General features: G+C 42.6%; 2 protein-coding genes across 2 annotated transcripts in view; one reads left to right on the top strand and one right to left on the bottom strand.

Moving 5' to 3' along the window:
• Positions 1-1,277: 1,277 nt before the first annotated feature.
• LOC130393858 (forkhead box C1-A-like) lies at positions 1,278-7,097 on the top strand. Its single transcript, XM_056604615.1, has one exon. It carries the CDS (start codon positions 1,566-1,568, stop codon positions 3,072-3,074), a length of 1,509 nt encoding a protein of 502 aa, XP_056460590.1. The 5' UTR covers positions 1,278-1,565; the 3' UTR covers positions 3,075-7,097.
• A 1,160-nt stretch (positions 7,098-8,257) lies between these two features.
• Positions 8,258-13,429, bottom strand: part of gmds (GDP-mannose 4,6-dehydratase) — a 132,589-nt gene continuing 127,417 nt past the window's right edge. The window contains exons 10-11 of the mRNA XM_056603522.1: positions 9,525-9,593; positions 8,258-8,815 (exon numbers count right to left, since the gene is read on the bottom strand). Of these exons, the coding sequence (XP_056459497.1) occupies positions 8,753-8,815; positions 9,525-9,593 (132 nt within the window). The 3' untranslated portion in view covers positions 8,258-8,752. The remainder of the gene's footprint in view (positions 8,816-9,524; positions 9,594-13,429) is intronic.

Below are 13,429 nucleotides of genomic sequence, written 5' to 3'. Positions count from 1 at the left end.
GGCTCAAATGGGCATGCATTTTGTTCTACACGAGTCGCAGGTCATCCATAGTTCAATATCTTTGAATGCAAAAAATAAAGATAGAAAGATCAAATGTGATGTCGTGAACAACATATTAAAGATATAACTAAATCCGACAGAATGTATTTATGTAGGCGAAAAATATAATACAAATTTATGCCATCTGATTAAGTTTAATCCGGTTAACTCAATGTGAAAGGTGACCAACAATTAGGCCTAGATTTTAGGCCTAATAATGCACCGATTCGCCTTTACAATACTAGGCCAACTATTCGATAATAAATCATTTGGCCCTCATAAAAATGCAGCAATAAAATCTGAAGCAAACCTGTTTCGATCTCTACAGTTATGTATTAGTTTTTTTAGGCTGTTTCTCAGAAAACATCAAAATGAATAGTCGTTGAATGTGGGGAGGAGAGAAGATAGTTAATTTCGCTTCTTCCAATCCCACCCAACGCTGAGCAGTTCCCTCACAACCGGGGAGCGGTCCTCCCATCTGTCAGCTGCGCGCCACCAAATTATCTTCATTTGACTCCCTTTAATGAGTTTGCTCATCCCGCCCACCGACACCGCGGGGCGTCATTAGGCTCCGGTCCTGTTTGTTTACCTAATGGTAAGGCGGCAGCTGATAATCATATAGCAACAACGTGTTGAGAGTTGCCGGCCATAAAATACTGCTTCCTGGGTTGTATTCTTGTTTTTAATATAGGCTATATATAATTTAGATAAAGGCCTCAATAGGCCTATATTTTCTAAAGATAAAGACATAGGCCTACACAGTTTTGGCGGCCTAATTATAGGTGGTTGCAATTAATGTCGAATTAATGTTCATTATTAGTATTTATGTTTTCGAAAAAGTGGTATTTGTTTAAAAAGGTGAAACCTCTCCCAAATATAATCCAATCATTTAACATTATGATATATGCCTCCGAATGGCCTGCTGCGGTGATAAATTGATGCTTGGGTTTCCGACCTGAATGCCCTTCGAATGTGACATTTAAGTTTAAAGAGACTATAAAAAAAATGTAGTTTCCCACCTTGCATTTGAGGCTTCTTAGGCTTCCACGTGTTAACACAGCACGTTATTTTTAGCAACGTTTTTTTCGATTAATCAAATTATAGCATCTCCACTAAATAAAAGGAGAGGAGGGGGAGAGAGAGAGGGAGGGAGGGGGGACAGAGTGTGTGTGTCTGCGTGTGGCCGCTGAAAAGCAGCCTACAAAGATTCATTTCGTCCTCCAATTGGATGTTGGAACTGAACAAACGTTCGGGGAGGAGCAGCACGGGCAGCCAAAAGAGAAATATGTGAAGAGTAAAAAAGTTGCGCTGCATTGAGTCGTGGTCGAGCCGTACTAGTTTCCCAAATGTGCACCACAGAAGTCTCTCACCTTCTCTCCAGTTTCCTTGATGAGCCAGTAGTATAAAACTACTTTCTAAAAGACAAGCGAGCTTTGGAAGTCCAGACTGAAGATAACTTGTTTTCTTTCTCTTTTTGGAACTTGTTGGCCGGGACTTTACGCGCGGTGACTACCGTGGAAAGCAGAATGCAGGCGCGCTACTCTGTGTCCAGTCCCAACTCCTTGGGTGTCGTACCCTACATCAGCAGTGACCAGAGCTACTACCGGACCGCTGCCGGGGGGGGATACACCGGCATGCCCGCGCCCATGAGCATGTACTCACATGCGGCCCACGACCAGTATCCCGCCAGCATGGCGCGTGCGTACGGACCGTACACCCCTCAGCACCAGCCCAAGGACATGGTTAAACCACCCTACAGCTACATCGCTCTAATCACCATGGCAATCCAGAACTCACCGGACAAGAAGGTGACTCTGAACGGAATTTACCAGTTTATCATGGAGCGCTTCCCTTTCTACCGAGACAACAAGCAGGGCTGGCAAAACAGCATCCGGCACAACCTGTCGCTCAACGAGTGCTTTGTCAAAGTGCCCCGGGACGACAAAAAGCCGGGAAAGGGCAGCTACTGGACCCTGGACCCCGACTCCTACAACATGTTCGAGAACGGCAGCTTCCTCAGGCGCCGGAGACGCTTTAAAAAGAAGGACGTGCAGAAGGACAAAGATGAGCGGGACAGACCAGGGAAGGACGCCTCGGCGCGCACCCCGGGCCGCGAGCCGCAGCAGGAGCTGCCCCCCGTGCAGGGCGGGCAGGGCTCCCAGCCCGTGCGTATCCAGGATATAAAGACAGAGAACGGCACCTCTACGCCACCGCAGGCCGCGTCTCCGACCCTGAGCGCCGTGCCGAAGATTGAGAGCCCGGATAGCAGCAGCAGCAGCAACAGCAGTATCTCCACGGGTAGCCCTCACAGCGTGCCCTCCTCCCGCTCCATCAGCATGGACGGTCCCGAGCACCACCACCATCATCAACAGCACCACCCGCAGCAGCAGCACCAGCAGCAGGGGAGCGGTGGCGGGCAGGCCTTCAGTGTGGATAACATCATGACATCCCTTAGGGGGTCGCCGCAGGCCGATCTCTCCCCGCCTCTCATTGCGTCCTCTCGGACCGGTATCAACCCGTCACTGTCGATCAACTATTCGCCCAATAACCAAACGTACAGTTCGGTGACCTGCAACCAGAACGCCATCAACGCTTCCAACTCGCCGAACGCAACGTATCACTGCAACATGCAAGCCATGAGTCTGTACGCGGGGGACAGGGGAGGGGGACACCTAGGCCCCTCCACCACCAGCAGCAGCAGCACCCTGGACGAGACGCTGCCCGACTACTCCATCACCACGACCACCACCTCTCCGCTGGGACACGGCAACCTGGGCCAGGCGGGGCAGGACGGGCACCACGCACACCACCAGGGCCGGCTCGCGTCCTGGTACGGGGACCTGAGCCACCTGAGCGGCACGTACCCGACGCAACAACAGAACTTCCACTCAGTGAGGGAGATGTTTGAGTCGCAGCGGATCGGTTTGAACGGCTCTCCGGTGAACGGGAATAATAGCTGTCAGATGGCCTTCCCGTCCAGCCAATCCATCTACCGCACCTCGGGAGCTTTTGTTTACGACTGCAGCAAGTTCTGAGTCAGTAAGCTGCAGGACAATGTGCCTCTCTCTTTAAATTAATAACTTTAATATATTTCTTTTGTATTTTCTTTTTTTGTACTTTAAATCAATCTTTTAATTCACATCCCGAATGGACATAGCACACATTAAGAGTGTTTTTGCTCTGGTTGTGTGTGTGGGGCGTGTGTAACACCATAAGCACGTAAGTTTCTCCTTTCACTTTTATGAATTGTTTTACAGACTGCATATAATCGTCGCTATGAATATAAACGGTAAATTATATCATTTAAAGTAATTTATTTTATAGGGAAATGGGTGATTAGATGATGAGGACCAAACACTCTAAAGTGATTTAAATGTTCTGCTCCTTTGTGTGTCCTTATTCTTATTAGAAATAGAGCGGGAACCTGTATACTGTTATTCTATTCATTTTTGTCTCATTTGTTTAAAAATAACTTTCTTGAAGGCCTTTCAGTTTGTTTGTTTAATAAAGTGCCTTTGAATCTATTCTAATTGGACTGTTTTCTTAGTTTAATTATTATTCAATCATATAAAGGCCATTCCTTACTCATACATTTAAAATTGAAAACGTAGATGCCTCATACAATGGGATCTTCACAATCTGGTGGACTCTATGTCGAAAATGTATAAATGTTGTATACATTTCTTCTAACAAAATCCATGAACCAAAGAACGAAATAATAATGTATTTAAAGTTCAGTAGTCATACTGCTAAATTGTTTTTTTCTGATGAGTTAACAGGCCACTGAAATAACAGACCCAATGTTATTATTTTATCACATTACTTTTAGGTTAATTAATTAATAGAAAAAAACGTTATTTTACGAACCGCCGTTGAAGAAGGCAAGTGAAGACCTATAGGCTTCTTTCACAACACATGTTGTGAAAGAGTCCAAAAGGCCTCATAACCCAATCTATTAAATAATAATATTGACTATCAGTTCATATTTATAATGCCATTTTTCTGTTCATATAAGCCTCCCTCCTGAACCTTTCTGTTACATTTATCTTCGTGCATTGTCAGCACTAACTTGTAGGCCTATGTCCCTGTATTTGGTTGCAGGTGGGCCTGATAAATTAAGGCTCTGTTAAAAGCAGGAGTGCCTCCCTTCACCCACCGGTGACACGCTGTTGTTTTGAAGGTCCTTGTGTATTTGCGATTGAAATATAGCCCCTTGCCAGATGTTTAATCATTGTAGTGTTTCCCTGATGACACGAGGGAAACGGCCAAACCGCAGGGCGACTGCCCAGACCATGACAATACATAAATTATGAATGCAATTCTGTATCGGAACAATTTATCAAAAATCGTATTTTCCTGAAACATTAAGCGTATTTTTTGTATTTTAACAGAGTAGCCTACATTATAACTAAATGCCCAGATACTTTTCTTCTCATGGAAAGCCTCGCTAGGTTACCTAGACTACTGCAATAGCAATCACAAAGGTAGCCTAATTGTGTGTGATTTTTTTTCTTCTGGAAAATTATGTATTTCTTCTTTGCCTAAACAACCATATCTTCCATCACATGTTTGGCCCAGTGTCAGTTGTGTTGAGTAGGCTACGGCAGGCCCAGTGGGCTATAGGCCTACCGGACCTGACAGCCGCGGGCCTCAGGGATCCGAGCTGGGACTGGAGAGGGCACACGTTCATTCATTTTAACGCTCCTAAAACCCACCGATGGCAGTACGGTTGTTTATCCTATGTGTAGTCTACAGCAAAAAGGTCATGCCAAACGGGGGTTCAATGGCAATACCGCGCCATCTTTCTATCCGTAAATCCCCCATATAAACGTTTCATTTGGCAATGAGGAATAAAACCACTTATTAGGATTGAATGTAGGTTATGTTATGTTTATGAATATGGAAGACATGCAGCATTAGCCTACAACTAGATTAAATGGATTGAAAGACATTGCAACATCATTATATTCTGATCATAATTCCCGTAATTAACAAATGAGCGGGGCTGTTCCCAGCACCTCTCAGTTTAAAGCTGAATGATTAGGCCTAATTTGGAGGTTAAAAGCTCAAATGCGGAATCCATATCACAAATGAATATTTTATCACTTAAATTATACAGAGGCCGAGGCACATCGTTTTTCAGAGTAAATAGCCTTAGCCACGTTAAAGAAAGGAGAAGAGAGAGATGGGTTGCTGTCCTCCAGCCTCTCTCGTGAGATATGGGCAGCCCTGGACCCCCCAACCCCAAGTACCATATCAACAAGAAACACCCAGAACAGGCGGCATGTTGTAGCCTATATCGTTCAATACGAAAGAGAGAGTCCTGTGAAGACGCACTGGTTGAAGATACGGGCCACTGTATTAGACATGGAGAGATCTCGGTCCATCTGACAGTATGCGGATTTAACAGGCGAGGCGAAGAAGCGCCGGGAAGCTTATTCAGACACCTTCACATTGACAATGATATGATGATATCAGGCCAATAGGCCTTAGGTCCATCAATATCATTGCAGTTCAGGACCATATAATTGCCATTTGTTCAATAATTAACCTTTTAGATCTACAAACAAAAATAGCAGGTGTTTGTCACTTCAGACCACATTCAACTATGCATAATAACTGGCATCGAGCATGAGGTAGCCAGACTGCCAAGCATACCAACCATCAACAACTTAAATTAAACAATTTAAACAATTTAAATAACATAGGCCTAGGCCTCTTCAATAACTAGGATATCTTGTTATTGGGATTCTTTCTTTTTTGTATTTTGAAAGAATCCCAATATTTCATTCAGTTCCATTTATTTGTGCAATTGGAAATTAGAATTTCACTTAGAATTTTGAATATTAACATTTAGCACAATCCACTTATGACGAGGGTTGTGCATTAACGTTTCATTCTGTCTCATCTCAATATCAATCATTTGCTGTGATGAAAGCTCCTTTATATGTTATTTATTGGTATAACTTAAAGGTAAAGGTAAAATCGTTAAAAAAACAGTGGACCTAATTAGGGTAACCAGGCCTAAATAAAATCGCATAATCAGGTAATTAAAACTCATCATTGGGAAAAAAAAAAGAAAAGAAATGTAAAAGCCTTGGATTGTCATTGAGGCTATATTTGTGATGTCCGATAGAGGTCCATTTAGGACCTGTATCCATGAAGGTCTATGAGGTATTCATGGTGAAGAGAGACCGCTCTCTCTATCTTCTTGATTCCAGGCCATTTATAAATGACCAGTCCATATAACTATAAATGAACAGTTCAGACAAAAAACACCAACTCCTTTTCTTTACAATTGCTTCGATATATCTATTCTATAGGCCTAAACCTTTTGGAACTTTGTATCATCTATAAAAGCCTTATGAAAATGAATTAGGTAACGCGTTGATCTCCTTAGAAACGTAGGCTATAATGTTAAATAGACCGATTGAATAGAGCATTTGGCAAATGAGATTTAGAAAACGAACATCACTGAAGAGGAAATAATATTATTCAATTGCACTTTCCAAATTAATTAAATGTTTAGCCCACAGGCATATCCAATGCATTTAAATCAGATTGGGCCTATATTGAATCATTATATTTAAATTAGCCTAATGGGCCAACGTATCTGTTTTTTTTGTTAAACCTGTAACACCATTTGACTTGACAGACGTCATTCCAGTAGGGTGCTATTTATTGAAATGTATCTTAACCCGAGCAGCAACACGGCTAAATAACCGATTAGGCCGGATCTTTACCCGATGGGCACACATAGGCTAATAACACATAATTAAAAGCCTCATGTTTATTCCTACATGAGATGTATTAGATATTAATGTGGCTTTTGCCCTATTATAGGCCTATTTCATGATTGAAAATAACCCAACATGCACAACTCGTTTTGTTCAAGATCTTAATACGTTAAACAACTGGCCCTTTGCGAACAAACCGCAAGTAACAATGAACAATCTTCCCTATGTATATTCCACTTAGTGATAGGCGAATCACATCCAGGAGCCGAGGGGGATAACCCAGTCTCTGTTCCCCAAAGCCAGGCCCCGAGCCCACGAACCTTGCACCTGTGTGTGTGTGTGTGTGTGTGTGTATTATGTGTGTGTTGTGTGTGTGTTATGTGTGTGTGTATTGTGTGTGTATTAAGCTAGAGAGGACGCCGGCACGATGGAAACGTGTTTTTCTCGCAGTCAGTTCCAGGGCCGACCTCAAAGCACCATCTGTTTCCAATTCGGAGTCCACACAGACGCTGCGCTGTCTATGACGGTCTGAGAACGACTTTGCATAGGTGTTGTCTTAGCACAAACTGTTTCTTAAAGATGTCCTCCCTATTTGGAATGTTGAACTGTTTAATCAATGGGTGATTATAATGCAGTGTGCCCATGGCCGGTGTTGAAGGATAGTCTTGTAGGCCTTTTCAATATTACCTATATCTATGCTATAGACAAGCATATTGGAAAACTAATGTTTTTAATTCTTGATGTTGACTTTAGGCTTAAAAATTAAGAAAGAGGCTCACATCTTGTGAAAACATAAGGCTGTTAAGTCCTAAGAGAACCCATGCGTTGGTGTACTTGTTTTGTTTAGGTATTTATTTTCGATTTCAACAGTTGGGATTTCATCCTTAAGAATAGTTCTTGGAGTCTGCAATTCTGGACACACAGAGCCAGGAGGGATTCGGGACCCGCGGTAAAGCATTTCCTGTGGAGAAAAAGAGGGCAGTGTGCTGGAGAAAACCCTGGAAAGCTGAGCGAGAAGCAGAAGGGAAATGACAGAGGGGGTGTGGGGGGGGGGGGGGCTGCTCGGTCGACCCCTGTGCAACCTGGGAGCCCTGGCCCCAATCCAGGCACACATTCTCGAATTTAGGACTCAAAACGGCATTATCTTTTGTAATACTTCATTATTTTATTTTGATCGGGCCATTTTTATTTTTTTTGTTTAATATATTTTTATTAACAATATGCCAAAATGGACATGAAGAAAAGTAACTTTTTTTTTCTTCATCATTTGACAATCGTATATAAAACATTACTCATATTTCACAGTATTTTGACCCAATAATGGGATGGGCCATGGTTTTTCTGAGGGAATATCGGGCTAATGATTAGTAAAGGGTGCGCTATAACATAATTGCGGTAAAATCCATGCCATAATTCCATTGGTGGCCTGTTTTTCCGACGGGAAATATATGGACAATTCGTAGTAGAACAACACACAAGGAATATGAGACTAAAATATGAGCGTAAAAGATCAATATTTATTTAACAAATTAATTCCATGCATTTCAATTTCTTTGATTTTCTAACCTTAATAATAACCTTCTTTACTATAAATTACAGAAGGCTACTTTCACTATATACTTTCCTAAAATGGAATTCACATTCAATGTATATAACGAATAAAATAATAAATACAAGAAAAGAGAATATCTAGAAGTTTCCCCATCATTATTTCGACCATATTCATTGCATCCACCGATTATAAATATAATTCTTCATTCTTTCTAATTAACAGTAAATTACTTGCATCATATAAAAAAGGAGAAACCCGCATCCAAGGCATCACACGGTTAACATTTACCAACAGAAATCACAAAAGGGACAAACCGATTAAAAAAAGTAAAGTGACCCATATTCATAATAAAATCCTTCCAAAATTGCGACAGCAGCCACTGGAGTGTGTTATCGTTTCTATATTGAAAACATATTTTGGAAAATTAAGCATTAGGATTGTTCTTCATGAGTTCCATGTCAGCATCCACCATCTCTTTCACCAGCTCCTGTGGGGGAGGGGAGGTCCAGAATGTTAAATATTTTAACAAAGACAGACCATTAAGTTGGACCTATCTTATTTTCATATTCTGCCTAAAATAAGCGTCCCCACCATCAAATGCAAAAAGATAATTTCCAAAATGTTGTGTCCCTTCGTGTTTGACCCCTGCCCGTTTGGTCCTTCCATTCACACACAATGAGCTGGCTAAAGACTTATTTAAAGCAAATTGTCCACCAACTCCTAATAGCATGATGTACATAATGTAGCCCCTGGTCTGCATTGGTTTTGTTATTCCATTGTTCATAAAAAAATAAATAAAAAATAAATAGAAATTTTGTCAGTAGATGACGTTAGGTAGAGTAGCCTTTCTCTCTTCATCCAAATCACTTCCAGAGCCTGGCTCAGTCATGATCCCAGTGTTAGTATGTGATTTAATTGTTTTTGTGTTGAGGAGCTGGCTAAACTATTTACCGCAAACACCAGCCTGCTGCTACGAAGCTACGGGAGTGTGATCAATGAGGGTGTAAATGTGAAATATTTCATGCTAAAAGGCTGATCTATTATCCAAAAACTAACAATGGAACCAATGAAATTGCCAAAAATACTGCTTTAACTTGATTAGGCTATATATATGAGAAGAATTCATGCACAAACATACACAATATGAAACATATAGCTCGGTTTTCCACATGGACACGGATCGAAGGGATACCAACCTCAAAAGTGACTTTGGTCTTCCATCCCAGATGCTCCAGGGCCTTGCTGCTGTCCCCTTGCAGGTATTCCTACACACACACGCACACAGAACAAGATAAAGAGAGAGAGAAAACCACTTAGCATTCATGTCGGATAGCCACTAGAGAAGAAGCGGGCGTTTAATACACCTCTATTTGCCAACCAGAAGAGAGTGCCTGACACCACACAAGCGCACACACACACACACACACACACACACACACACACACACACACACACACACACACACACACACACACACACACACACACACACACACACACACACACACACACACACACACACACACCATTTGTCTGCCATTATGCAATCCAGACAGCCCCCCCCCACCCCATACACACACACCAACTCTAAGTTTCCCTGTTGTCGTTATATGCTGGGTTCAACATCCAGCGAGATCCAGTGAAATCCTGCCTGAGACCACCAGAGTGAGGCAGCTTTAGGAGGGAAGATTGAAGGAAAACCGCCCTCTCTGACTTTACTTTTCTGCTGTTTGTCTTTTCCTATTAATCGTGCCAACCAACAACAACATGATGGGTATTAAACAGGGCCATCGATTATTTAATGTGTAAAGTAACGGGCAATAAAGCTTAATCCTGATGAGGGAATCATTGAACAACGGTATTGTTCCTTGTGTCAGTATATTGAAAAATCGGACAATAAGTCCACATTGATCAACCAATAAACATAATATTTTTACATGTTACATTCTGAGGGGAGGCTCCAACTGCCGTAATTAAGTTTTGCGCGAGGGTAGGGCCTGCTCTGAGCCTTTTACCCTGCTGGGTTTTCTGTGTGGAAGCTGGATGGATGCGTTAAAAGAGAAGTCTGTTCTGCACACGAAACAGGGCCTTTCGGAGACCTCTCTCCAACTCATGGCCGCTTGTCTGAGCACCCACACACGTAGGCAGCTACCCCTACGACGAGGCAGGGGCTGCGTCTCCCAGATCGTCCACCTCCGCGCCCAGAAACACAGTGGTAGCGCTCTCCCCCCCAGCCCCGCTTTTCTTCTTTTTTTTTTGTTTTCACACACACTCACTTTCTCTGAATCTCTCACATACTTTTACCCGTCGCCTCATAACTTTCCCCAGTCTCTCTCTCTCCGCCGCCCCCTCTCGTTTCTCTCTCTCTCACTCTCTCTCTCCATCCGTTTGCCCAGATATAGGTGGACATTTACAGAGCAAGCTCTCTCCCCAATCTCTGCGACTCCCCATTCCTCACCGTGGGGAATATTTGACTCAGTAGTGCATGAGTAGATTGTTATACACCTTAAAAAAAATTCACAAGCTCTACATGTACTTCTTTATCCTCATGCTTGCCAGACGAACAGGTTATTGAAAATTACACATCATTCATATTTGGATTGAATGCAGGTAATTAGTTGTGGAAAGTGGAAAGAATTTTCAACTGATTACATATTGCTGCGATGGCAATTCATCAGTAGGATGGATGTCATGATCACAACGCGCCCTACTATGTTAACACATGAAGTAATCCCCTTGTTCCATAATTACATTAATTATGTTTTATAATGCGGGACGTTTTGCAGCCTGCCTTAGAGAAACTTCCATTGTACTAAAAATCGCAGCTGCGCAGCAACCAATATACGCTGATGAAAAGGGAACGCTCAACAATGTGTGGATGTGGATATCATGCCCTTTAGATTAACAGTTGAACCTGTGAAGAATATCAAAACAAATGTAATACCACTTTTTCTGAACTTAATGAGAAAGAATTGCCACAGGTTCCAATCTTTCAATCTGTTTCCATCACAATGAGCAGAGTTTGCGTTCTTTGAACCTCATCAGTTCCCGGCCAAAATTATGAAAATCTTTTGATACAACTTTGAATCATTTTGTCTCATGTTAAGCCCAGTTGACAGACGCTGATTTGTAACCACAAGAATAAGTGGCATGTTGACACAGTCACTTACAATGACACAGTACTTTCTAAATAAACATCAGCATTCCAAGGCTACACTGGCATTATATCTAGCCGGATGGAATACACACACAAACAGCTCCAGCAAAAATTATCCGAAAAATACTCTATCTATTTTTGTGATTCTGTCAAAATTGTGACATTAATGGAATCCCGCGGCCCCGTCATGGCAACAGAGCAAGAGTCAGCTAGCAGACCTGCGTCATGGTTGTTCTGTGACATTATGTGAGCAGTGCACACGCACACAAACACACACACACACACACACACACACACACACACACACACACACACACACACACACACACACACACACACACACACACACACACACACACACACACACACACACACACACACACACACACACACACACACGCACACACAGGAGTTGCGAAAGTGTTCTCCGGAAAAGTCAACCGTACCCAAACAGAGCATGTAGCGAATAATTCCACATCAACCACTTTCAGATGGGGACACAATATAATCTTCACATGGATCAGATTAGGAACCAAACCCAACGTTGTGGTGTTTCCTGTTTAAAATAGCACTCTGACCATGTCTGAAAATATGCTGCCATGATAAAAACAATAACTGGTATAAGAGAAAATTAGCCGTAACAAAATGTCTGCCTTTCCCCGGTGGCCTGATACATGTTTTATATTAAAGTAAACATAAGAGATGATACAACACCGAGACACATCATGTGTTCAAAGTTCTGCATTCATGTTGACAGAATTGCATTATGGGTGAGGAACAACATGTACAAATGGCTTTACAAGGAGACCATTTCATGACTTGATAGTGACAATTTGACGAACATATAAATTCCGAACAATAAAATATGTAAAAGTAAAAACTTTTCCTGGCTTCAGAGGTTAGCCTGACGTAAAACAGATTAAAAAAAAGAGGACATCGATCACCTCCTGGCACCACCTAATCCTTACACCTGTTGAGTATGGACTCAGCATCATCGTCATCATCATCACCATCATCATCCTCACCATTTCCTAATCCCGGTGGCAGTTTGCTACAACACAAGTCATGTAACCTCTCTTTCCATACTACTGAACCGTATGAAGCATAGTTTGGCATGACAGGAGAAAGTGAAACACCCAAAACTAATGAAATTGTGTAACTGCGTCAAAGATACTGGAAGCAGGGCAGAATGTGGACATCTGTCCTGTTTCTTTAACCAGAGAAGGAACCATCACTGCAGCCCCCCCTCCCCAAGACAAAATATATAAAAATGAGACACATAAAGTGTGAGAGATCATGCTCCATAAAGCGTACAGGCCGTTAAAGGCACTCAAAGAAGGCATTTGACGCTAAGGAATTCTGCTATCACTGCAAGGACTGTCAATAAATCAGAGAGCATACTGGGGGCTGGCCCTCTTTAACACAGACATAAACATGCACACGCATACACGCACATGCTCACACAACCACTCACTCTCATACAAACACACACACACACACACTTGCTCACATGCATGCAGACACACACACACACACACACATTCTTATATCTGGACTCAAACAAAACATTTTCCCGTCACTACTGCTTTTTTTTTTATAGGGAACATGCTGACTTATGGGAAGTAGATCAAACACTCTCATGGAAACAGTCTCATATCTCTGTCTCTCTCTGCCTCACTCGGAGGGCAGTCTGTGATGTGGTTTTTGGACCAGGCCAGTAGCTGCAGATTCTGGTGTTTGTACAGTAGTGGACTTGGGGCTCTCTCACACACACACACACACACACACACACACACACACACACACACACACACACACACACACACACACACACACACACACACACACACACACACACACACACACACACACACACACACACACACAACCAGATAAAGCAGGACCCAGACCCACGCTGCCCTCCACCACCCTACACACACTCTGT

Source organism: Gadus chalcogrammus, chromosome 12, assembly GCF_026213295.1.
Source record: "Gadus chalcogrammus isolate NIFS_2021 chromosome 12, NIFS_Gcha_1.0, whole genome shotgun sequence".
Taxonomy (NCBI): domain Eukaryota; kingdom Metazoa; phylum Chordata; class Actinopteri; order Gadiformes; family Gadidae; genus Gadus; species Gadus chalcogrammus.
This window is presented reverse-complemented; position numbering and strand designations above follow the sequence as displayed.